The 26,967-nt window shown below is 44.6% G+C and overlaps 1 protein-coding gene across 2 annotated transcripts in view; it reads right to left on the bottom strand.

Annotated features, from left to right (window-relative positions):
* The window catches only part of LOC134535237 (uncharacterized), a 93,086-nt gene that overhangs the window by 28,972 nt on the left and 37,147 nt on the right, over positions 1–26,967 (bottom strand). Inside the window, exon 1 of one of the 2 annotated variants that reach the window (XM_063374303.1) lies at positions 18,565–18,867. The exons of the other annotated variant lie outside the window; for it this stretch is intronic. Within the exon in view, the coding sequence (XP_063230373.1) occupies positions 18,565–18,644 (80 nt within the window). The 5' untranslated portion in view covers positions 18,645–18,867. Of the gene's footprint in view, positions 1–18,564; positions 18,868–26,967 lie in introns of those variants that run through there. 2 annotated transcript variants of the gene reach the window in all.

The raw sequence follows: 26,967 nt of genomic DNA, 5'->3' as shown, positions 1-26,967 counted from the left end.
GAATAGAAAAAAATGTTTGCCGTTTACACATGTCCATTATCATTTGGGAGGCTACACATTACATAGTTAAAAATGTATATTTCGGATAAAATATTTTGGCAGCTAGTTAAAAAAAAATGTCATTTTATTAACCAATGGGTTACCACTCAGTTACAAGTAATATTTACACATACGAAGTAGTATAAATATATACACACACAACACACATACACACAACACACATACATACACACAACACACTCTTACAGCTAAACCTTGCCGTTACTACCTACATTGTTATTGTAATTACACTCGTACATGTTTTTACGTAGGAAACTGTACTATTTTCATTTAAAATATTTTGAAGTACAAATAAATATTTTCAGTAATGACAGTAAGCATATTTTCAAACGCTGCATTTTTGTGTGTGTTAAATTACAGGTATTTGTAACTTTGTACATTTACATGAAAACAACTGAACCAATACAAAATTGTGTTCGTAGTAGCAATACTGTATTCGGGGCATTTATGCTTTGTGTTGTCCCAGTACCTGCAATAGCTGAAGTTATCGTAAACTGTCCCCTAAATATATTTCCAGTATTAACTGCGCTCTTAATAAACATGATACAACAAAATAAAATAGTTGAATGTTCGTTTATCTTGTCCAGGTATTTTTTTTAAATGACTGAATGAAACATCAATTAAAATACAAAATTAAACGCCAAATTTCGTAACAAATACTCAGTAGGTATTATAAAAAAAAATTATTTCATCTATGCAGAAATAACCACAGCCACGTGTTGTAAAAGTTACAGTATCTTTGATCTAGAATCACAGACTGCTTCTTTGCCGTGAAAGTACGGAACATCCCCCCCCCCCCCAATGAGCCCATGTGCAGACAGGCGAGAAGCCTAAGATGTACATCAAGCTCTGTCCCTGCCCGAACACGCCCGAATATTCACCTTCGGCCAACCACGGGATTTGTTTTATTATTGCGCAGGATAAATGAATTCAAATATTAAAAGTGGTCGGTTAGGTTAACTACATTAAAACACTTTAAAACACTATGGACGGTTAGTTAGGTTAGTATAGCTACATTAAAATAAACAGAGAAATATAAATATATATATAAATGAACCCGAGGTTGGCCGAAGGTGAATGTTCGGGCGTGTTCGGGCAGGGACAGAACTCGATGTACATCTAAGGCTTCCCCAGACAGGCACGTACCGGAAGAGCTCCCGCAGCGAGGACCGCATGTCACGTGACGCGACTCTCGCGACGACTGAGCCATAGACAACAGCTCCTGGGAGGGAGGGAGAGGAGGGAGGCTGGAAGGTTCTCCGGACCGCCGCCAGGCGCGCCGCCCTCCACGAGGAACCAGAATAACAGCCGCGCAGTCTCCCAGGAACGCGCTACCTATGACCGACCTGGCCGGCCGCGATCATCGCACACGGAGATCTTCCGCGAAAACGATGCATTTCCGGGAAAACCGGCGTACTGCTCACTTTCGTGGTTTGCCAGGAATACACGGCCTGGTTGCCTTCAGACGACTCACGCATGTTTCATATCAAACCAGCCGCGCTTCCGAGAGCGGGCCGAGATTTCTCTCGCTGATTCCGAGCTAGCAAAAAATAAAATACTGATCAAATTCAGGTGAATGTCTTCACTTCTAGCAGCGCTCAGACACCCGGACCAATGTCCGGCTAAACGCGCGCAAACGCTACACCAGTTTACAACTCCGCACAGAGCTAACCCGCATGCGCCTACACGGGTACGATGACGTCACAGGACTGAAAGACAAACACGCGCCGACATGGTCTATCCGTTGTGGACTCAACCATTGTTGACGCATTATTAGTCCGTAGTTATTAGCGATTCAAATCTGACGGTATATTGTCACACAAGAAAGTTCGATCATCGCTTAAAACAGCAAAGAGACGGGTTCACGTTAAATAATTAAAAAAAAAAAAAACTACGTTCAAAGGGTTTTCCCTGAATTCACCAGTTTGTTTTCATTCCCTCCCTCCCCTCGGCCGTGCTGGCCTGTTGCGCCCTGGGTCGACCAATCAACGCACTCCACTCTCCCTCACAGGTCGATACCCGCGCCGACTATCGACTGCGAGATGCTATCTCGCCACGAACGGACGAAAGGGCAGGGCAGTCACCTCCCCAACGCCAGCGCACTGTCACTGACTCAACTTACGGACTTCCTAACGAAGAATTCAACTCAAACAAAACAAGAGTCCTTCGTAATTCCAAATAAGCGAATCTCCGCAACAAATGCGCGGTGTTTTAGTCTCCGAACTGTGTGTTTCGTTCCAGTAGCGGATCCAGAGGGGGGACTAAGGGGCTCAAGCCCCCTCCAAAAGCATCTGGGCCCACTATTGTTTTAGTGTTTGCCTTGATAAAGCCTAGCCTCAGCTGGGTCAAGCCCTTCCCAAACCAAAATCCTGGATCCGCCACTGTTTCGTTCTGAACAAAGGTGAACACACTCGTGGACAAAACAAGAGTGTTCCTTTTGGTGCAGACTTGACCAGTTTTTGGAATGTTTTGATAACGCGCGAAGAATATTCTTTTGGATTCACGTTGCAAGAGGATAACCTACTACATACCAAATTTCATCAAATTCTGAGGTGGTCAGGTTTGTGCCCCGTGTTGATTTGATGTGGAGCGACCCGGAGGTCACTGCAAAGGGCGACGTGTCTCAGTCCCTAGCCACAAGTCGAGTAGACGTCGTGGTGGCCTGCAGCAGGTTTGTCGGCCGGATCCTGACACGGCTCGGGGCGCCGGCGGTGCTAGTGACCTCAAGCTGCGCCCCTGTTGTGGGGTCCTCCCTGCAGCGCTCCACGGGCCCTGGCGTCGCGCGGGATGACACCTGGGGCCGGCGACAGCGGGCCCGCGCACCTACCACTGTCTCCTCGGGGTCCCCCGCGGGACGGGGCGCCGGCGGTGCTAGTGACCTCAGGCTGCGCCCCTGTTGTGGGGTCCTCCCTGCAGCGCTCCACGGGCCCTGGCGTCGCGCGGGATGACACCTGGGGCCGGCGACAGCGGGCCCGCGCACCTACCACTGTCTCCTCGGGGTCCCCCGCGGGACGGGGCGCCGGCGGTGCTAGTGACCTCAGGCTGCGCCCCTGTTGTGGGGTCCTCCCTGCAGCGCTCCACGGGCCCTGGCGTCGCGCGGGATGACACCTGGGGCCGGCGACAGCGGGCCCGCGCACCTACCACTGTCTCCTCGGGGTCCCCCGCGGCTCGGGGCGCCGGCGGTGCTAGTGACCTCAGGCTGCGCCCCTGTTGTGGGGTCCTCCCTGCAGCGCTCCACGGGCCCTGGCGTCGCGCGGGATGACACCTGGGGCCGGCGACGGCGGGCCCGCGCACCTACCACTGTCTCCTCGGGGTCCCCCGCGGCTTGGGGCGCCGCCAGCCGCGGCCTCTATTCTCGTCGCCGCGACTCCCCACGCGCGCATTGTCGTCCCTTTCCCCCTTCCCTTTCCCTACCCCCTCTGGGCTCGTCACCGTGTTAGGTAACCATGACTGAGGCCAGGTGTTTATCACAAAATCGTTTACACACCACACTGTCAAACATTTTCACACTAAACTTAACGAAATTAGGGCCATTGCATATTTCGCGAAAAGATTCCGATACAATCTGAAAGTTAAAACACTGTAGCATCGTCTGTGTTTCGTGATTGCGGTGAGTTTCTTTCATTGTACATGACGATTGTTAAAAACACCAATCACAGTAATTCAGAGCGGAGGCAAACGCGTCCTGGGTGGCTCGGTCGAACAAGGCAACGACTCCTCTCGCAGACGGCCGCCAATCACAAGGAAGAAGCCGCTGGTGCCCGTATACCTTGTTGCAATCTAATAGGCTCTCATATTTATTCGCGAAAAATGCCTGCCCCTAGTTATTAAGTATCTAGTGAATCTGCGTATTGTCTTCGTTAATACACCGGTACTAAGTTCACCTACTTTGCACATGAATCCCCAAGCATAATCTGAAAACATTCAAAAACTCCTTCAAAAATACTCATTTCTATATTTACTATAAGAACGGAACTCGGAAGTCGTAATATGGTTCAGATTCTATGAAGATCCAGTTATCTAAATTACGAAGAACCCTGTCAACACACGGATCACAGCAATTTTTGTGCTGAAGCAATACATCCTGAACACGTCCTAGCCAGATCACACAGTCGCTTTTCTTGAAGACGGCAACCAATTACAAAATGCCGGCATTGTAATACATACTTTCTAGCAGCCTAATAACGTGCGGATTTTTTTTTCTCGCGATAAATACCTGCCCTAAACATTTGCGATTCTCTCTTCAAACTCCCCTGACCTGTTATGTTTTGTCCGACTTTAGTGACCTGTTAAAACAGAAAAAGAAAAAAAATTAATTTAATATATGTGTGCACTACCTAGAGCTACAATTATTTCGCAGATTCATTGGTTGGCAGCTGACTTGCGAGACGTCTCTACTGCGATGCATGTGATTCGTCACTTCTTTGGCCCAGGTTCTCTCACTCGCCCAGAGTCCTCCAAGATTAACCGTGAGCCAATAACAGCAGCGTCTCAAACATATAAGCATTTGAATTTTAACCTATCGCCAGATGAATCCGTGATTTTTTCCTGTCTCTGCCGATGAACATCCTACAATTGCTCAGTTGCACAAATCAAGTTGAGTCTAGCCTGGAGTGAAATCAGGGTTGCTACACATTTATGAATATGAAATTCTCTCTCTTTTTCCATGTTTTTCAGTCTACATAGAAAATTTTCCAGATAATTAAATATGATTATGTAATCGTACGTGGTACCTTATTTTGGAAAATTCGTAAGAGAAAATTTTGTTTCAGCATGTTTTCAGGACGACTATTTGATAAATGTATAAGTAAAGGCGGTCATGTTTAGCGAGAAAAAATCTGAACGCCTATTTGACTGCAGCAAAGGTATACCCGCACTAGCTGTTTCTTCCTTGTGATAGGCGGCTGTCTGCGAGAGAGGCGTTGCCTTTTTTGGCCGAGCCACTCAGGACGCGTTTGCTTCCGCACTGGATTACTATGATTGGTGTGCTGACAGTAGATAAGCACCTGAAAGAAACCCAGCCAACCACGAAACACAGACAATGATAAAAAGTTATCACACAGCTGGTTAGGAAATCTTTTCGTTAAAAGTAGATGGCCCTAAATATTACACTACCTGAAAACGCGAATTTTTTCCGGTCCCTACCCATATGTCACTGTGTTGTTGTCAATAGTATTGTAAGGTTTTTCTGAATACAACAAGTGTTCAATTTTTTAATTAAAATAATTTTTTCTCCCCCCCCCCCCCTCCTTAATACCAATCCTTCACCGAAAAAAAAAAATTCGTCTATGTACCAGTGGCGTCAGCGATAGACACACAGTCTATGTAGATGATTATGAGTCAGTAAAAACTCTCACGAATGTTTCCTCACCCCTCAACTTTTTTTCAACCACACACAAAATATTTTTGTGACTGCTCACGTTCACATTTTTATTTCGTGTTGACAACCAACATTTTTCCCTTCAGGGAGGAAAGAAGTATTGAATTTTGGGCAACCAGTTGAAACAACTGTCAAGTGGACAGTAGGTGAACAGACGACTCTGAAGTTCTCGCTAGAGGTCACTGAACCCGCCAAACTGTCATATTTCCCCGAGACGAATCACCGTCTCCACTAATGACTAGAGACCTGTACAATTCGCGATTTCAAATCCCTAAAGGATAGACTCCATGATCCTCTATGCTCTCGTGCAAATTACATCTGCTGATTGGTTACCGACTCGTAACACCTGTTGACTGGAATGATCGTGATTCGCTTATTTTTCTGTTAAAGGTTTTTTCATTGCCCCAGAGTCCTTCAGATAAACTGTGGCCCAATCACTGAAGCAAAATAATGTCAAAAGTATTTGGACTCGATCCTATCGCGAAAAGAATCCGCGAATTTTACAGGTCTCTACGTAATGAATCTGCTGTCAGGACTGTTGAACTCGAATTAGTCGCATCGCTGGGTGTCGTGAGCTCAGGAAACGCCGCGGTGATCGTCCCTGTGCTGGCCGAGGCAGGGTGATTCCGCAGTGGCTTGCCACTGCCTTCCGCGGGATGAAGGTGGAGCACCCAGTCCTGGACAATCCCCTCCCTGGCCGGGAGTCGAACCCGGGCTACTTGGCCCACCACCAGACACACTAGACACACTAGACACTAGAACACGTGGGCGGGTGTCGGAGGCATAAAACACTATGTTCACTTTTGGGCAAAATGCACGTTTAACAAAATATTTTATACCCGTTTGATGTTCTTTCCAGTGGCATACAACTCTGATATCTACAATATGTCAAAAATTTAACTTTTTTTGAGTAAGTGAGTCACTATTTTAAAATTCTTTAAACTGCTCTCATGGAAAAAGTTTTATTTTTTGTGACATAGTGTGTTATGCCCCCTGAGGTGCAGGTGTAATTAAGGCTGGCCGCAGCGGTGTCCAGGGTCCGGTCCAAGTGCCTGGGGAGTGTTTTCATTGGCTCCCGGCGCGCCCCCACCCGCCAGCAGGACGCTACACCCCCTCCCCACCCCCTTACCCCTAACGGCCAGCCACGGCAGGCATTCCTGACCGCGAGGTGCTTCCTTGTCGGCGGCGGGCGGAGGGGAGTTAGTCATGGCTGGCCAATCCCCTCCTAGCACATGATGCATGCTTCCTCTCCTGCATGGCTTAAAACCTGCATGATTAGAGCGTATAGGCTTCGGCCTGAGACGCACTTAGAGTCTCTCCCTAACCCAGACCCAGACCCCTCCCAAACACACTTAGTTATTAGTAGGGACCGGAAAAATTCGCGGGTTCAATGGCCTCTAGCATGAACTCCATAGTTCTACGTACACTCGGTCAAATGTCACCCACTCATTGGCTGCTGTGTTTTGAGACGTTACAACGTAGCAGCCTGTGATTCGATAAATCTGTGGTTGGGTGTTTCTCATTAGCCCAGAGTCATCCAGGTGAGTTGTGAGCCAATAGCAGAGGCAGCACTGAGGTATAACTATTTGTATTTTAGCCTATCGCGAAATTAATCCGCGAATTTTTCCTGTCTCTAGTCATGACAAATCTCCTTCAAAATACTGTCCTTGTCTGGCGATGGGCACTTATCCCTGTGTTGGTCCCATGACTGACAGCATTCCTCGACGTGGACGGACCGGAACCACGTGTTCTGCCGGAAACCCGCGGACCGGAAGCCTTGTCGCGATGGACGAAGGGAGCCGCTGACCAAATTTTCTGGTCTCCGTATTTCGCAAACAAAACTCACCGTTAAACGCGATGTTCGAAATCCATTTTTTAAATACACGCAAACCTTCACACTTTCGGATTGTGTTCATGATTAGACCTCGGTTACTGGGACAAGCGACGAGCTTTTAGCAAAACCCCTGAAGAAAAAAAAAAAAAAAAAAAAAAGCAATTTTCACAAAAAAAATTAATTAAAATATGTAAATAATTTTATCTGGGTCTCTCGTGACTTCATTTACATAATAACGACCAGACCCTTGGTTTATTTTTTAAATGTCCTTGGTGCAAACGTTAGCACGCGAACTGAAATGGCCGTGTGTTTGCAATGGCGGCGAGGGTCACGGGACACGCCTGTGCCGTGCTTCGTGACTGCAGGGATGCCACACGATCACGCGGAATCAAAACTGAGCTTCTTTAATTGTAGTGCCTCCACCGGACCACGGGTTCACTGGGTGTTTTGAGGGGCCCCAGCGTGATGTAAGCGCCAGCAGTGCTGATAAAGTCTAGGACTCAGGACACAGCCAACTGTCTGGTCAGCTCAGTGAGGCCGTGACTATGCTGGGTTGGTGGCCCCAGCCGCTGGTCATTGCCGAAGCTCTAATACCCTCCCGATCAACAACAGGGAGCGATCCATCACAGTTATGTTACATTAAAAGCTCTGGAATGATATGAAAAGCGAACTGAAACACTACTCCCACCCTACCCTGTTGGGGCGCATATGTGGGAGGGGAACGTAAGGTCGGAATAATCTGTAGTGGCCAGTAACTGTGGCCAGGAGCTGACCGGCAGCCGGGTGTGTGGCGGAGGTTCGGTCGACCGCCACCAGGGGCGCGCGCGGTGCGAACACGGGACGAGTCTGGACTCGACAGGAAAACTCCGGCTGCAGACTCGTCACGACAAAACAAGCTGAAAACCTCTACACAATTTTTTGATCTGAAGTACTTCCCATGGGCCATGGCAGGTATAAGTATGTCTTTATAGATGGCTCTAGGAAAAGAAGTGACTTATATCTTTATTCATCGCATTGCCCTCAGCAGCACGTGGGTTCGAGTCCCTCCCGCGCTCCCGCCAAAGAAACAAAATTTAACAACGCCTTAGAAGTAACCCAGTATCATCCTTTCGACAGACATCCACACGTAAACTCTATTTCACAACAAGTGGTAGTGGGCGGCACTCCGCAGCCTGGAACTCTTCGCTGGTCCTTGGTTCGATGCTGGGTTCTGGCACACGGACCACGAGGCCCGCAGAAGCTGTGATGACAACACAGTTTGCGGCACAGTGTGTCGCGGTGTTGTCTGATCGAGCAAACAGTCTGAGCAAAAACAAACCGTGGTTCCTGTGCCGACGGTGAGGGTGTACCTGGAAGAAACTCAACCAATCACGAAACACAGACGATGCTACAATACTCAATCACACATTTAGTCCTGAAATATTTTCGCGAAAGATACACACTCCTATGCCCATGCCTATAGATTTAGGAAGTTGATTATTTTTTCTCTCGGAAATATTATGCGTCGAGAAAAATTTGGCAAAACCACCTTCTCAGCCTAACTGACAGAAATACGCCTTAATAACAGTTGATTTCAAGCAGATCTATGTACAACACTCGCTGGTTCTAACGAAGGAAAAATGCTCCAGTCATGAAGAAAATTAGCTGAAGACTAAGGAACAGTACAATTTTCCGCGCAACACAGGTGTCTCTGTGTAAAGGAAATAACCACTAAGATGTTCAAAGGACAGCTTGGTGGTAAAATGTACACAACATTTCCATTTCATAACGAGTTAGTTTTTTTTTTTTTTGCTCAGGGTAGTGTAATTTATTTTAATAACTACTGCACGGGTTACATGACAAGCCGTGGAGGACTGGACGACGAACAACAAAACTTGCAAAAAAATCTGAGATGAAATCAAAAGCGATCAGGAAAGAAGGTAACATGTTTCACCAGCCGATCAACAAATAACAGTTTCCTTGATTACGTAAAATAAACCTGGGGTCTATTCCGGTGCCATGACATAACTTGAAACTTGCTATTATTTTTGAAAGATTTGTGCAATGGGAGTGCATGACTTGATAAGCTTTTGGACATACGCCATTGCTAATCACGTGTATGTCTGTAGAAGAAAACAAAAAAAACAAAAAAACGAAAGGCAAAAACAAAAATTAAGAACCGGATGTAAACACCACATAATATTCCATAACAGGAATATGGTCAACAAACAAAGAAAAACAGAGAAAAATGGACTAAGAGAACGAAAAAAAAACCCACAAATGATGACAGCACAAAAAAAAATATTGAACCCAAAAAACTTCGGCACAACAGTTGTAACGACACAAAAACACGACAAAACAAAAAGACGAAACAAACTGCTGGAACTTGCTGGCCATCAGATGTAATTTAAGAGTATTTGCCGTGAGAATATTTCCAAGGAAGATGTCCCTACCGACGCCTCGGCAGTCCTGGAGATATCCCAGTCGAAGGGGAACCAGATGATCTCCCGGGAAGAAAGCCTGAAGGAAAAAAAGATCGTAAAAAAAAGCCCTTCTCAACTCAGCATGCGGTTAACTTTGTTGCTGCTCCATAAAACCTCAGGCGTGAACTCCCACGGCTCGCTTTACTGCCACTCGCGATGTGTTCTGACAACACATACAGCGTGCCCGAGGTGGAAGGTTCAGACGGCAGATCCAGTGTCCGGGTCGGGGCACACGACAGCCAAGCGTCCAGAAGCGAACGTGGATTTTCTTTTCATTGTCGCTGGAGGTAGTTTCCACGGAACAAGGTGTGCCCAAAACCAGCAGTTCTTTTCTTGCGGCACTGCGGCCGTCTGCAAGAGAGGCCATTTGCCTTGTTTCATCTGGCCGTTCAGCACGCGTTTTGCTTCCGCACAAAATTTATTTCAAAATACTTTACGTACCTCCTACCGCCCCTTAACCCATTAAATTTTCCCATCACTAACAATAGCATGTCTAATTCATTATTTAATACAATTTACAGTGGCGGGTATTTTTTCGCGCAAAATTCTGAACCATCATTAGACTTCACAAAGGTTTGTCCGTACCAGCGGTTTTTTTTTTCCATTCACAACGCGCTTGCTTCCGCACAGAATTTATGTGATTGGTGCGCCAAAAGTAGACATGCGTCTAAAAATATATATATATATATCTCAGCCAATCGCGAAACGCACGCGAAGCTATAGTGTTTGACCAAAAAGCTGGTCTCCAAAATCATTTTTCGCAAAAAAAATGTATGGCCCTAAAATACCTTCCTGTATTACCGTATTAGCATAGGCCCTGCTAATTACGAATACATTTCAACACTAACGTGTGGACTGTAGTTGACTTTGAAACGCTCTTGTAGATCTCCAGCCAATGATAAACATTTATCTTTCGGGTGTATTAATTCAGTGTGGTTAGAGTCAAAGAGAAAATGTTTTACGCAAGTGGCAGCCAATGGACAGTTTAGGATTCTCGACTACGTGTAGAGTTGTGGATTCTAGCCTTGTACATTTTATGTATCTATTTGTAGATCCACGATCATTTTGGGAGTTCTCTCCACGCTATCTACAAAACGTTACACAAGTGTTAATAACTATATCATTACTAGCGTGACTTTCTGCGTCTCGCACAAATAACCGCTTGGTGAACATCTGCGCTGTTAAAAATTTTCACATTTAATTTACGACGAACGACGCTGGTTACAAATTACCTTAGGATCTTCGTACTTTAGCAGCTTTATTCGTAAATTGGCGGACTACGAGTTCACTCACTTTGAACACAAATTCAAAAGAATATTTTTGGTGCATTAACAAAAATTAAAAAAAAAAATTGGTTAAGTTCACTCTTATTTTGTCCACGTACTATGTGTTTACATAAAACTCGGAAGTCGAAGAAAGGCGTAGTTTCTAGGAATATTACGTTATTTGAAATTACGAAGAACTCTTCGTTTGAGTTAAATTCTTCGTTGAAAATTCCATAAATTTTCTGTAATTTCTAACGGTGTGGGGTCTGGAAAATTCTATGGGTTCTCAATGACAAAAAAAAAAAAAGAACGCAGTTTATTCCTTTTCGAAAAACCAATTTCATTTCCACTGAGTTAAAACCAGACTCGTCTCTTCTGTTAGCGCAGGTTTGGTATTCCAAGAGCATGTCAAACCACGACCCTGTTTTGTAAGTGTTTACACTTCTTCCTGCCACCAAACGAAAATTGAAAAATTTTTGATGATGGTTAAATTATTTTCCGGGAGACAAATCTTTCTTGAAGTGGAACTTTTTCACAGCCGCTAGGGTGTGTCCGGGCGATGGGCAATTTAGGACGTAACGAAAGGTGCAACGTTCAGGAGCGGGGCGATCGATGACGAAGAGGGAGAGGGGGATAACGAACATGCACCTCGTCATTCGCGGGCAAGCGTCAGTGGAGCATAGCTACGCTCTGGCGGCCACGTGGGCCAGGGTCGGCGATGTGGAGCATCTCCGCGGCCATCTCAACTGTGTCCGTCCCTGGCGCCGCCCGGGGGGGGGGGGGGGGGGGGGGAGTAGGGCCAAGGGCAGCGCAGGGACCCGGGGAAATGGGTCACGCGCGCAGTCGCCAGAGGGGCGCAACATCACCGCTGGCGGAACCTCACCGCTGGAATATCTGCGCGGGTGAGACACGCCTGCACCAGGAGTTCTGTTTCAAAATATAAAGAAAACAACATTGAAATTTATCAAACATAATCCGTATGTATAAAATTTGTAAATGTTCGTTCCAAAATCTTAAATCTCAGAAAGTTCTTCGCCGATCGCTTTGACATGACGACGCAACGTTGCATTGGAATACGCGCTAGTTTTTTTATGCCTATGTCACACCTGAGACATGTAAAAAAATTGATAAAAAATATATATAAATGATTGTGTGTTCGTCTGCAATTTTGTAATGATTAATATATAGATAAGAAGATATACTGACATATAGAGAGATAGAGAGAGATAGAACTATGGATACTAATATAGAGATGTAGAGAGATATAGATAGGGCGATAGATATAGAGATAGCAACACAGATATAGAGAGATATTTACCTATACACATAGAAAGATATATAGATAGAGATGGAGATATATTTATATAGAGGAATATAGTGACATTTATAGAGGGATATAATAGATAGAGAGAGATGCTTTGTATATGTGTACCTACTTCAAACAAATTACAAAGAGGCATAGCAACGCTAGTACAGAATTTATGAAATTGTGTATTAACAGAGAGCCGTATTGAGTATAATGACATAATATTATACATTGGAAGATTTTTTGATAATTTTGAATTATCTTGTTGGCAATGAAATAAGCATAGTGGCAGATGTGTGCACGTGTGTATTTGTATACCATCGTTAATTCTAACTTATTTTGTATACCATTGCTAATTATAACTTATTTTGTATACCGTCATTAATTATAACTTATTTTGTATCCATCGCTAATTATAACTTATTGTGAATACCATCGTTAATTATAATTAAGTTTTATGACTTTGAAATTTTAATATTTGTTGCTTTCTTCTCTAAGTCTATAAAATAGTGTATGTTGGGAGCATTATCACAGTTGCAGTTATTCTGACAGAAAATAAAAATTCAATTATAAGCACTAATTATTATTTCACCTGAGAAACTATTTGTAGCATTCATTCGCCATTAACAAGGCATTCCATTAAATTATGTGCTGTGCTCAATCAGAGCCGATATTTATGATGTTAATAATATTAAAAAATTGTTTGCAAAAAATGTTTTAAAACAATAAATTATAGCCTATCAGTTACGTCTCCTTAGACGAATTTTTTTTTAAATATTATCAGATGATGGTTTTGATAACATACAACAAACCATTTTATTTCCATAATTCTCATTTCAAAATTTCCTTTACAAAACACGATGTTTCAGATGAACTTAAAATAACATTTTATTTACGTTGTAAAGTCGTGTCTATAAATGCTGTGCTCTATGGCAACATGGCAACGTGGCAACATGGCGCACTGGAACAAGGCCAGCCGAGCGCTGATGACAGAGAGCGTGAACGAGCGCTGGAATGCACGCGGCTGACTGAGGAGGAAACCCGCCTCAGATGATGATGATGATGATGATGATGATGGCGGCTGGAGCCGGACATGCGAGGTGACACCGCAATGGCTCGCCGCTGCCTTCCGTAACATGCACGTGAACGCGACAACACAGCCCCCGATCCTGTACCCGGGAATAATAGTTCACACGATGGGAAAACTTCTCAATCCGGCGCGGAATCGAATACATCAATATTATGGTTCGCCCGCCAGAAACTCTAACCACCGACTCAATACAATACACCAAGTTATATTTAAAATAAAACTACTTACTATCACCTAGAGCAAAAAAAAATTTCACGTAGTCATTTCACAGTAGGCTAAAATTAAAATAGGCCTCTATACACATATGTGATACTTCTGCTATTTGGCTCACAGTTCATCTTGAAGACTCTATCTAGGAAAACTCTCGAGTCAGCAGCCAATGAGCAGAGGAATACTCGCTCCAGTATGCAGAGGACTGTGGAGTCTATCATGGAAGAGACTGGGGACCAAGCACATGCGAGCAAGCATGGAGCTGATTGGCTGCCGACTCGAGAGTGGTCCGGACCTCCAGATAAACCGCGGGCCGAACAGGAGAGGCGCGCGAGTGTCCCACCAATCACGCCAGAGGGCAGGCCGGACCGCACGGTGTCGGCGGGAGAGGTGTCGCCCTGGCGGAAGGGTATTAATAAACTACCCTCTCCCCGTGACTCGGTGCTGCAGCGACCCTGCCTCGGGGCCTGCTCACAGGGCACACGAATAGCCCGCGGAGCTGCTGCTGCGGACAGCTCAGTCGCGGAACTGACACCGTCACCACTGCCGTAGCGAGCCGCCCGGTCCGCATGCCTGTTCTGTGCCTGTCCGTGGCTGTCCGTGCCTGACTGTGCCTGACTGTGCCTGTACGTGGCATCGACCCAGGGGGCTCGCACAGTCTCCCAGGCCGCTGAGTGCCGCCCATTACTAGAGACCTGAAAAATTCGCGGATTCATTTCGTGTTATGCTAAAATTCAAATAATTTTACCTAAGTGCTGCTTCTGCCATTGGTTCACTGTTAATCTGGAGGACTGAGAGCCAATTAGAGACCCTCGCTCATAGGAGTGTCGAATCACAGACCACCCAGTCGAGACGACTCACAAGTCAGCAGCCAATGAACAGTTGGGATTTGCCCGAGTGTGCAGAGGATATTGGAGTCTATCCTGAAGGTCATTGAACACGCGAATTTTTCCTGTCTCTACTTATAAATCATTTTTAAATTTTCTCGCGCTGTTATATAGTAGGTAATCCATTTGCAGGTTTACATACGTAATCTCTTAATCTTCTATGCCTCGGACAATATTTGTATCGAACATCAATTTTAAATATCTGTTCAAACGTTAAGTTCAAGACATTAATTGGAAGCGGCTAAAAAAAAAGAACTCACAAAATTGTTTTTTTTTTTTTAATATAGTAAAGGTTGCCGGCAATAGGTGCCTTGCTAACATTTCGGAGGTTATTTCGCACGTCCGTCCGTCAGAAGTTAAGGCTTGGTAAGGTATGCCGGGCCATCTGATTGGCTACAGGTCGCGTGCTCCACGGACCGGGGGGAAGCGGAGAGATGGGACGGATCGTTGCTCAGAGCAATGAAACTGTGGACTCGTAAAATTACAAAGATCCACTTATTTACGAAGATCACTTAATGATTTGTAGAGACCGGAAAAATACGCGGATTCATTTCGCGATAGGCTAAAATTCAAATAGTTATACCTCAGTGCTGCCTCTGCTATTGGCTCACAACTCACCTGGATGACTCTGGGCCAATGAGAAAAACTCAACTAAAGCAGCATCAAATCACAGACTGCTAAGTTGGGACGTCTCACAAGACAGCAGCCAATGAGTGGGTGACATTTGACCGAGTGTACGTAGAACTATGGAGTTCATGCTAGAGGTCATTGAACCCGCAAATTTTTCCAGTCCCTAATTATTTGTAACCAGCGGTCTTTGAAAACGCAAGGTAAAAACATCTGATGTACACGTGACGCCAAACTAGTGAGGTTCGTGTTAGCAACCTGTCGCTAGCAAGGCAAGAAAACAAACAATACCACTTGTAAGTTGTTTTTTTAAATCGTGTCTCTCCCGAGTGTACGCAGCAAACATTTCCCGTAATTCGCAAGTCCTCTGCAGTCCGCCGTACGGCTTGTTTGCCTGGTTGGCACTTCGCCGAGAGAATTCACGCAGACCGCGTCATCGCAAGTGTAAATTGAGAGCAAAATCCGTGGAACGTTCTGCGAAAATCTCAAACTTCAAACATGGCAAATTTATGGCAGTTTTCTAACTATTTTTATTTTATAGCCCCCAGTCTTCTCTAAAAATAAAAAAATTAAATAGCTTAGAAACTGTAGAATCATGTCAAAAATCCAATCAATAGAGACCGGAAAAATTCGCGGTTTCATTTCACGAAAGGCTAGAATCCAAATGCGCTTAACTTTTTGTTGCTTCAGTGATTGGACTACACTTGGTCTGGATGACTCTGAGCTAATGAATAACCCTCACCGAAATAAGTATCGAATCACAAACTTTCCAGTCAACAGGTTTCACGAAATATTAGCCAATAAACAGGTGTAATTTTCCCGAACACATAAGGATCATGAAGTCTATCCTAGAGGTCACTAAAACCGCGAATTTTTCCAGTCCCTACCAATCAATAAGGACTAACCACCAGGCTACGTTTCAAATATCCGTAGTTTTATTCTTCTTGTGTGGTCGGTAGGTACTTGAAGAATTCGGTTTCATTAGGGACCGGGAAAATTCGCGGTTTCAGTGACCTCCGGGATAGACTTCACAACCTCTACATACTTGGGCAAACATAACCCCCCCTCCCCCCGGGCAGACCGGCTTGCTTGTGGTGCCATGCTCCTTGGTGAGGGTCTTCCATTGGTCCAGAGTCCACAAGATAAACCGTGGACAGATAGCAGAAAGATCACACTGGTCTGTTTGTTTGTTTAAGCCTATCGCTAAATGAATCTGCGAATTTTTCCGGTCTCTCGGCATTTTTGTTTGGCGACAAGTTAGTATGCACAATTTTGTACATTCTGATGACCTTTCCCACTGGATTAAAAAAAAAAACAACGTACATATATAACAGTTAATTATAATAAATTATCAATACATACTCGACAACACCATGCATTCCTTTTGTAACATCTTGAATTCAAAAAACATATACATTTTTACCTGTCCTGCAATTCACACGATTTTTTTTTATTTATTTCAAACATTTTATTTACGATGATTATAGATAATCGTTATTTACAACTAAGCGTTTTGTGCCAAGATATTTCTCACGCCTCCCTAGCTCTTGTCTACTCATGTGGCTGGGAATATGAATTTTTTTTTATATATTACAGAGTGGAATAGTTTCCAAGCAGATCACAGATGCCCAGAATGAAACATGCGACTCGGAAAGCGAAATACGGCGTAGTTCCTAAGAAGATCCAACTACTTGAAATTACGACGAATTTTTCATTTATTTGAGGTGAATTCTTCGTTGTAAATTCCGTAAATTTATTGAAATTTCTAATAGCGTAAAGATGATCATGAATCCCGGGAAAACTTAACTGAACAAAGTCGCAACTTTTGTTTCCCTACTGCGGTATGTCAGAAATGAGTTCCGAGGGTTCAGATCAAAATGGATAAGTACTCTAAACTTTCCACAATAATGTCGGGGGGGGGGGGGGGGGGCATCCCTTTTCGGCACAGCCTACAGACGTAGGTAGATTTTGAAGTTCCTATTTCCTCTGGAAATGTTTTGGAAACTTCTAAAACATTTTAAGAACTTAATGTACGTAACATCCTACATGTTCGCTAACATTCAAAAAAGATCGATTAAACATTTTCTACGAAAATATTTTGAATATTTTTAATTCATTGCATACGCACGTCTTAAAGAATTTCATTTTATGCTTACTATGGTCCAATTATTTTTAACCTTCAATATCTATTTTTCAACCCTTGCACTCATACGGGGTCGTATTTTTTTTTTGGACAAAGGTTTAATTTTAATGTGTCTAACAATAAATTCCGACAAATTCTATACTGGGAGGTTTAAATTTCAACTTTAATTTTTGCGGTTGTAGTTTCATTAAAAAAAAGTTTAAGCCAAAGGTTTTAGATACGGTTTAAGAGTTTTACAATAAATTATAAATTATAGTATATTTATTAAAAAGGTAATGACTTTTGTGTCATACTACCCTTGTTGTTTCCACCCCTTGCAGTAATTGTTTGTTACATAAAATTTACTTTAGACAAAAGTTTTTAACAATATTTAAGAAGTTAAACAAAATAAACATTAATTCGATATAGTATACGGTAGGGAAGTTTTATTTATTTTCTTATTTCAACACCAGGTTTTTTCAACCCCTTGCAGTAATGGTTTGTATTAAAAAAAAATCTTACAAACAAAAGTTTTTTACATTAGATAAAAAATATAAGATTTACATACAATTCGAATGGATTTGATGGTATGCCTACTAAAGGAATTATTAATTTCATTTTTTTTAATTATTTTAACCCTTCTTGCAGCAATGGTTGGTTGTACCAAAATTTATTTCAGAAAAAAGTTTTGATAATATTTATAAGGTTTACAAACCATTTGAATGGATTTGATAGTGTGCCTACTAAGCGATAAAATTAAAATATCTTTGGGATCCTTCTGCTATCGCCACAAGGTATATCTTGAGGACCCTGGCCCAAAGAGGTGTCGACTAACAGGCCCGTCCGGTTCAGACGTCTCACAAGCAGGGACCTGAAAAATTCGCGGGTTCAATGACCTCCAGCACGAACTCCATAATTCTACGTACACTCATTCAAATATGTCACCCACTCATTGGCTGCTGTCTTGTGAGACGTCTCGACGTAGCAGTCTGTGATTCGATGCTGCTTCAGTTGAGTTTTTCTCATTGGCCCCAGAGAGGCCCCAGTGAGCCAATAGCAGAGGCAGCACTGAGGTATGACAATTTGGATTGTAGCCTATCGCGAAATGAATCCGCGAATTTTTCCGGTCTCTAGCTATTGCCACAAGGTATATCTTGAGGACCCTGGTCCAAAGACGTGTCGACTAACAGGCCCGTAGCCGCAGCCGCAGAGCAGGGAGATATTCGCTCAAGTTTGGAGCCTGTCCTAGGGTTCGCTGAACCCGCGGGTATTCCTGTCCCACTGACGACTCAACAAGGGGGGAGGGGGAGGGTCCGCTCACCCGACGCTGCTGCTCCTGACGTCCACCAGGCGACTCTGCCCGCTCTTCAGCAGCAGGCTTCGCGCGCACAGACGCACCATGTCGCGCCGGGCGTCGCCGAGCGACTGGCCCGCGCGGCCTGTTCGACCCTCGCGCGAGCTATCGACCCTCGCTCGAGCTATCGACCCCGCCGCTGCTGCTCCTGACGTCCACCAGGCGACTCTGCCCGCTCTTCAGCAGCAGGCTTCGCGCGCACAGACGCACCATGTCGCGCCGGGCGTCGCCGAGCGACTGGCCCGCGCGGCCTGTTCGACCCTCGCGCGAGCTATCGACCCTCGCTCGAGCTATCGACCCCGCCGCTGCTGCTCCTGACGTCCACCAGGCGACTCTGCCCGCTCTTCAGCAGCAGGCTTCGCGCGCACAGACGCACCATGTCGCGCCGGGCGTCGCCGAGCGACTGGCCCGCGCGGCCGGTTCGACCCCCGCGCGAGCTATCGACCCTCGCTCGAGCTATCGACCACCGCCGCCAGAAGCGATACCTCGCTCCCCGCACATTTGAGAACACAAACAATAACACAACAGCAAGCCGTGCGCACCGTGTTTTCCAACCTACTGATTCGCAACAGCGCGTGGAATGGTCGTGTCTTAGGGCCCGTTCCGTAATGGCGCGGCGACAACGGTAACGTATCACGGAAGCGCAAGATATTTACGTTGCGCTGCCCGTCTGTGCCGTTTCCGCAATACACGGAAATGAAACAAATGAAAACTAAAACCAGTGTAATTAAATACAATGCTATATTACTGTACTGTTATTATACATTGTTTTGGCTAAGGTAATATTTCACTATGTATTCATGTGGATTTTTTTTCCCCGTTACGTATCAGTTATAAAACAGTCAAGAACTGAATTTGGCCGTGAATAAATTAATTAATTAATGAACAAACATATACATCACGGTAACAAATCATCAATATTTACCTAATTAAAAAAATTTCTATAGAAGAACATAACAAGATCGGTATTTACATATATATATAATACATATAGACCACTAGGTATTAATAAAAGATTGGTCGCATACAAATATTTTTTGACTGGAAACAATTTCTGGTGAGTTTAAAACGTAAACAAACACTGCTACCACCGCGGTCAGATACTTGTCTTCTATTGGTCGCGCGGAGTTACGTAAATGGAAGAACTAGGAGTTACCCAGTCTGTGCTGTGCTACTCGAGTAGGTAACTGCTCCCTGATGATGGCGACTGCAATGTCGACCGAAAACGTCGGTGAATTATTCGCCCAAGGACACGGCTACAACCCAGAAGCCAAGCTACTTCATTAAGGCCTCTAATTATTTAAAATACTTCTCGGAAATTTTCCTTCACATTCTCAAGATGTTCCGTCAGCCCGCTGTGATATATCTTCGTTATCTTTAGGGACCTGAAAAATTCGCGTATTCTACGACTTCCAGGATAGACTCCACGATCCTGTGCACTCTCGGGCAAACGTCACCAGTTCATAGGCCGCTGACTTGGGAGGCGTCTCAACTGGGAGGCTCGTGATTCGTCACTTTTTTGGTTGAGGGTTTCTCGTTGGCCCAGAATCGCCCAGACGAACAGTGAGCCAATATCAAAAGCAGCTTAAAGGTATACGTGTATCAGGGGCGCAACAACTAAATTTCCAAAGGGGGGGCAATATACCTTTTTATAAAGAATCATCGATCCCCCCTATTGAAGCGGGGGGTCCGGGGGTCCGGGGGTCCGGGGGTCTCTCCCCCCCCCCCCCCCCGGGAAAATTTGTATTTCAAGGTGGAAAATGGTGCTATTTAAGCAGTTTTGTTATCTAAAAATTGATTACATAGCACTTTCTTTGCCCACACATCAAGGTTTCAGAAGGGGGGGGGGCAAAATACCCTTCCCCCCCTGTTGTTGCGCCCCTGACGTGTATGAATTTCAGACTATCGCGAAATGAATCCGCGAATTTTTCCGGTCTCTAGTTATCTTCGCTGTTGTTTTCTCGTGGTCCGCTGCAGTGGAGACGATGAAGGGCAACTCTGGCCTGCGCCGCCAGGAGCGCTCTCGCCGCATATAGCCCGGCCATGCATGATTGACGAGCTCGCCCAGATGGAAATAGCCGCTCCTCCGGCGGGCATCGATTCCCGGCCACGTAGCCGCGGTGACGTCACACGCCGGGAGCCAGGAGGGAGAGGTAGGTGGGCTCATGCGTCATCTCCGAGCCTCGGAACATTCACCGCGTGTTTCTGATGTGTAGAGACCGGGAAAATTCGCGGATTCACTTCGCGATAGGCTAGAATTCAAATAGTTATACCTCGGTGCTGCCTCTGCTATTGGCTCACGACTCACCTGGATGACTCTGGGCCAATGAGAAAAAACTCAACTAAAGCAGCATCAAATCACAGACTCCTACGTTGGGACGTCTCACAAGACAGCAGCCAATGAGTTGGTGACATTTGAATGAGTTTACGTAGAACTATGGAGTTCATGCTAGAGGTCACTGAACCCGAGAATTTTCCAGGTCCCTAGTTATTGGTGTGTGAGCAACACCTCAGCTGTCGGTACACGAGGTAGGTAGGAGTAGTCTCGTGAATACGTAACCGGAAGTCTCACCGAACGGCAATGTGTAACCACGGAAAACTTTATAGTATTAACTGTTTGGTGAATTTTTAACGAGACGGGCAGCATATTTAACACAAATTCTTAATGGCACCAAAGGACGGCTCGCTCTGGTTCTGTGTACATTTTAGGCCAATCCCCCGCCCCTCCACCACTCATCGACATCACAGACACGCCGGCGGGGTTGGGCGATACCCGCATTTCCTCCTCCCTGGGGGGAACCGCACATAACTTAGAACATTCATAACTTAGAAACCTCGAAAATATCCACGTAACTTAGAACTGACATAAGTAAGAACGACCATAACTTAGAAACACGTAACTAAGAAACACACAACGCAGAATCACGCAACTTAGAAACGTCGTAACGTAGAAAGTCATAGCTTAGAACTATTACAACTTAGAAATACATAACTTAGAATTGTCATAACTTATAAAACGTAACTAGCACAGGCATAACTTAGAAGATTATTTCTTGTGTGTTTCTAAGTCATATGTTTCTAAGTTGTGACAGCACCCCAAGTGTGGGTATAGGCGTTCCGTGATAAGTAGCATTTCTGTCATCGATGCCTTACTTTCAGCGCCGTGAGCGATGCTCGTACTTAACTTAATATCGTGTGAAACGCCTATAAAGTGCGCCCCGAAAGAAGTGACATTTTACGTTTTAAAAATGAACGAACGTGGAGAGACATGTTGGTGGTGGCTGGCGGGTGTTGTAAACCACGGGGCCGCGCGCCTCCAAGTTAGGCCGCACGCAATGCGGCAGCCTGCGTTGCCCCGGGAGACCGCCTGGCGGGTATGCAAACCGCGCAACTCGGCGGTGATCTCCCCTCGGGGTCCCGACCCCCCCCCCCCCCCATACCTTCCCGGGCCAACGACCTTGCTGCGTCCCCGGCGGTTCGCCGCGAAGCAACCGAGACCTCGCGTCATCGCCATCACTGCTATCGAGTCCATCAATCACAAACAAACTCGAGTTTATTTTTAGAAAATAACAACAACCTGGTTATTTGTTTCAGACCAGCCTTTTCTTTATATTACGTTAATTATTTTGGTTCTCAGCATGTTCAGATGGAAGCCGTGCAACATCCCGCTACAAAGTACTGGAAGTCAAGCAAATCTGCACATCTGACTGGAACTTAACCACAGAAAGGGTATTTCCCCGCAGGGGGGAGGATTCTCCATGGAATGGGTGGGTGTTTCCCACAGAATTGGGGGTTTACAGTAGTCGGGGATTCCCCACAGAACAGCAATTACATATTTAATATTTTTATTTTAGAGGAGTATTTAGCTGCGTATTATTTAAAATTTATTCAGATAATTTAAATTATAAGATCTTAATATATAATATTTTGTTCCTGTAAATAATTACAAACATCACTGAGCAAACTTTTGTTGTTACTAGAGATTAAATAAATAAGATATTTAATTTAAAATAAATTATTTAAAACAAATGTTTTTATATATATATATATATATATATATATAAACCACTTGTTTTGAACCAGCCAATCCTGCAAATACACCTCTAATACAAATACATATGATCGAAGTCTCTGTCAATTTGGTTATTATTAGTAGAGGCAAGTATTTTTCGCTTATATATAGTATTTGTTCGCTCGTTAGACCGCAATAAGGCATGACCGCGCTAGCGATTGTTCGCTTGTGATTGGCGGTCCACTGCAAGCGGTGCTATTACCGCCTTTGACCCGGCCAATCAGGGCGAGATTGCCTGCGGACAATAAAGCTGCGATTAGCGTGCTAATATGGGATAGGCACCAGAGGGAAACCCACCTAATCGCTAGAGACCGGAAAAATTCGCGGATTCATTTCGCGATAGGCTAGAATTAAAATAGTTATACCTCGGTGCTGCCTCTGCTATTGGCTCACAACTCACCTGGATGACTCTGGGCCAATGAGAAAAAATCAACTAAAGCAGCATCAAATCACAGACTGCTACGTCGGGACGTCTCACAAGACAGCAGCCAATGAGTGGGTGACATTTGAACGAGTGTACGTAGAACTATGGAGTTCATGCTAGAGGTCATTGAACCCGCGATTTTTTCAGGTCCCTACGAATAAAGCCTGTCGTGCCGGGGTCGTCTGTGGATCGGGAAAGTTCAGCGAGCCCCCGTGTGACGTCAGAGGCCAGGCACGTGCTACAGTCATGAGGCTGGAGCTTGCTCTCTCCAGCCTACGTCACGAGCCTCCAAGGGGTAGGAGGGGTGGGGGGTGCTCGCGTACCACGTGCCGGGGGCGGGGCCTTGGCTCAGGAGAAGGGGGGGGGGGGAGGACCAATCGATCGGCAGCGTGCAGCTGTGTGACGTCATACGCGCGCGAGAGAGACAGACGTGCACAACTGTTACGTCACTCTCCCCCCCCCCCCCCACACACACACACTTCAAACGCGCGCAGATAATTGAACATCGCTTCTCTGTGGACAGGAGATTGGACGGGATGACGACGTAAGCTGGTACAGTGTCGGAGCGGGCGTTTCATTTCTGGGTAGAGAGAGAGAGAGAGATATCAGGGAATGAACGATTCATTGACACAGGAATAGTTCGCGATTTTGATTTCTCAGCAGGCTGAAATTCGAGGCATTTTTACTTTTTTTTTTGTTCCATCGTGACCATCCCACAGTTAGTATGGAGAACTGTGAGCCAACGAGAAACTCTAGACAAAAAGAAGTATCGAATCACTTGAATTCTGAGATTCGTTTCGTGATAGCTAAAACTCAAATAATTATACTTTTTGTATTGATTCTGCTGACGGTTCGCTGTTTATCTGGAGGACTCTGGGCCGATTTGATATACTCAATCGAAGAACTATCGAATCACGAGTCTCCCGGTTGAGACGCCTCACAAGTCAGCAGCCAATGACAGGGGATATCTGCTCCAGTATGTAAAGGACTTCGGGTTCTAACCTGGAGGTCACTGAAACCAAGAATTTTCCCGGTCCCTAGCCATAAGCTTGTTGTCGACAGAAGGTCTAGCCCAACATAAAAAAAATAGGCTCCAGTGGCGCGTGTCCTGAGACGATTTAGTTCGGCTGTAATATAATCAGTAGAGACCTGAAAAATGTGCGGATTAATTTCGTGTTATGCTAAAATTCAAATAATTTTACCTGCTTCTGCCATTGGTTCACTGTTAATCTGGAGGACTGAGGGCCAATTAGAGACCCCTCACTCATACAAGTGTCGAATCACAGGCCACCCAGTCGAGACGACTCACAAGTCAGCAGCCAATGAACAGTCGGCATTTGCCCGAGTGTGCAGAGGATATTGGAGTCTATCCTGAAGGTCAATGAACCCGCCAAATTTTTCCGGTCTCTAATAATCAGGGATCGGAAAAATTCGCGGCTGCTATGACCTCCAGGATAGATTCCACAGTCCTATACATACTGGAGCAAATATCCCCTGCTCATTGGCTGCTGACTCGAGAGATGTATAAACAGCGGGTTGCCCGTGCATCGACTTCTTAGGCCTGGAGTCCTCAAAGTAAACCGTGAATCAAAACCAGAAATATCGCAATGGTATATGCATTTGAAATTTATCCTATCGCGAAATGAATCCGCGAATTTTCACGGTCTCCAGCTATATTTTTTAATATATCGCATGCTGGATAGTAGGCTACGCAAAAAACGCCATCTGGACAAAAAAAAAGCTTTCTCAATCTGGGTGATAGCAGACTGGAGCATGACAATTCTAACTAAAATTTCTCAAATTTCCTGGAAATCAAGTAAATTCCCTGATATTTCCTTGCCCAATACCAACTTCCCTGTCTTTTTCAGGATTTTCCGTTTTAAATACATCTTAGAAAAATGATGACTAAGTAACGAGAGAAAATAATGTCTGTTTGGAACAAAAATAGTAAACGTTATCCGAAATAAAAATCTTTATTTAAAATTGATTTTTTATGTGCCATTAATAGTTGCGCGTCGTAAAATCAATCTTTGAAAGTGATCACCGTTTGGATTTAATCTGCCATATTGTATTTATTTAAAATTCTGTCTAATATAAATTCCATTAAAACCAACATTCAACTGACTTAATTACATAAAAGTGATTTCGCCACATCCACCATTCGCTACGCTGACAGTTCTGTGCACAACATGAGGTCGACGATTGGAGACAATCTTCAGACCAACCCCCCCACCCCACCCCTTTCCACTCTCATCATTAAGGTACCCTAAAAATGTCCTCTGTAAAAAATATCAAAGTAAAAAAAATTTGGAACATGCTTCAAGGGGTTTGGCGAGGATTAACCCGCGAGAAAAATTTGAGTAGATTAAATTCCAAAAGAGAAAAAAAACGTTTCTCTAATTAACGCAGTACACAACACCCCTCCCGCCCCCCAAATGAAATTTACATACACATCTATTCGGGTCAAGAAGTAATTTGAATAAAGTTAATGGGAATGAATATTTCATACTTTCTTTTTGTAGCGTAAGCATAGCTCTTAAGAGGACCCAGAAAAAAGTAATTTCTAAATAAAAGTCAAGGCCTCTTAAGAAAGTTATGTATTTCGTAACGAGTTCATCCCTCTAAGAAGGTTGTTTTTAAAAAGGAAGCGGTGAGAAGCGGGGAATATTAATTTTTCCAGAGAGTCTCTGTGAATAATTCGTGTCTCCGAACGCGGGGAAAAGATGTAAGGGGGGAAACATCGAAACTCGCGCTATTGATTAAGGCGGGAAGGATGAATTATATAAACCAGGCGTGACGTCACCAGCATTGGAAACTACGCCAACCAGCCCACTCAGTTTTATGGAAATGTGCATGCGGTCTTTGGGTGAAACTTGTGTGTATACGTGTATAGGCAGTGGCACAACAATAGGGGGGGGGAGGGCATGGGTATTTTGCCCCCCCTCTGAAACCTTGAAGTGGGGGAAAACGGGGGCAAATAAAGTGCTGTGTAATCAATTTTTAGATAATAAAACTGCTTAAATAGCATCATTTTCAAATCTGAAATCCAAATTTTCCCGGGGGAGGACCCCCGGACCCCCCGCTTCAATAGGGGGGATCGATGATTCTTTATAAAAAGGTATATTGCCCCCCCCCCCTTTGGAAATTTAGTTGTTGCGCCCCTGTGTATAGGTGTGTGTGTTTGTGTGTGTATGTATACACACTAAATATATAAAAAAAAAACAGTAACAAAAGTGGGTCTGTCTGTTTGTGTATTTGTTCGAACATCATACAAAAAATACTTGGCCAATTTTGATGAAACGTTTTGTGTTTAAAAGCTTATGCTTGGACTGTCTCTCTACGAAGACAGGAGCTACAGTTTTTCACAACCTATTGCAACCAATATAAGATGAACTCCCATTTAAAGAACGTTAATAAGCCTATTAGAGATGGGTAATCATATCTGTAATGTACATTATAAATGAAAATGCGATTGTATCTGAAATGGAGGTGATGCATTATTTTCGGAATATATGTTTGTGGCGTGTAACGTTCCCACATTATTTCAATGCAAATTATTTTGTTGCAGCGACAATATTCGCGGATTCACTGACCTCTAAGATAGACTTCGCAGTTCTCTTCATGCTCGGGTGAAAGTGGCCTGTTCATTGGCTGCTGACTTGTGATACATCTGAACTGGGGTCGCCTGTGATTCGATACTTACTTAATTGAGAGTTCCTCATTGGCCTAGAGTCCTCCAGATAAACTGTGAGTCAATAGCAGGGGCAACTAGAAAGTATGAGTATTTTAGTATTAGCTTGTCGCGAAGTGAATCCGCGAATTTGGTCTTGCCCCTACCTTTGTGTCTTTGTGTCAACTGCGACTGCAGTCTCCG

Source organism: Bacillus rossius, chromosome 8 (assembly GCF_032445375.1).
Source record: "Bacillus rossius redtenbacheri isolate Brsri chromosome 8, Brsri_v3, whole genome shotgun sequence".
Lineage (NCBI taxonomy): Eukaryota > Metazoa > Arthropoda > Insecta > Phasmatodea > Bacillidae > Bacillus > Bacillus rossius.
Note: the sequence above shows the minus strand (reverse complement) of the source record. Positions and strands in the feature narration are given on the sequence as shown.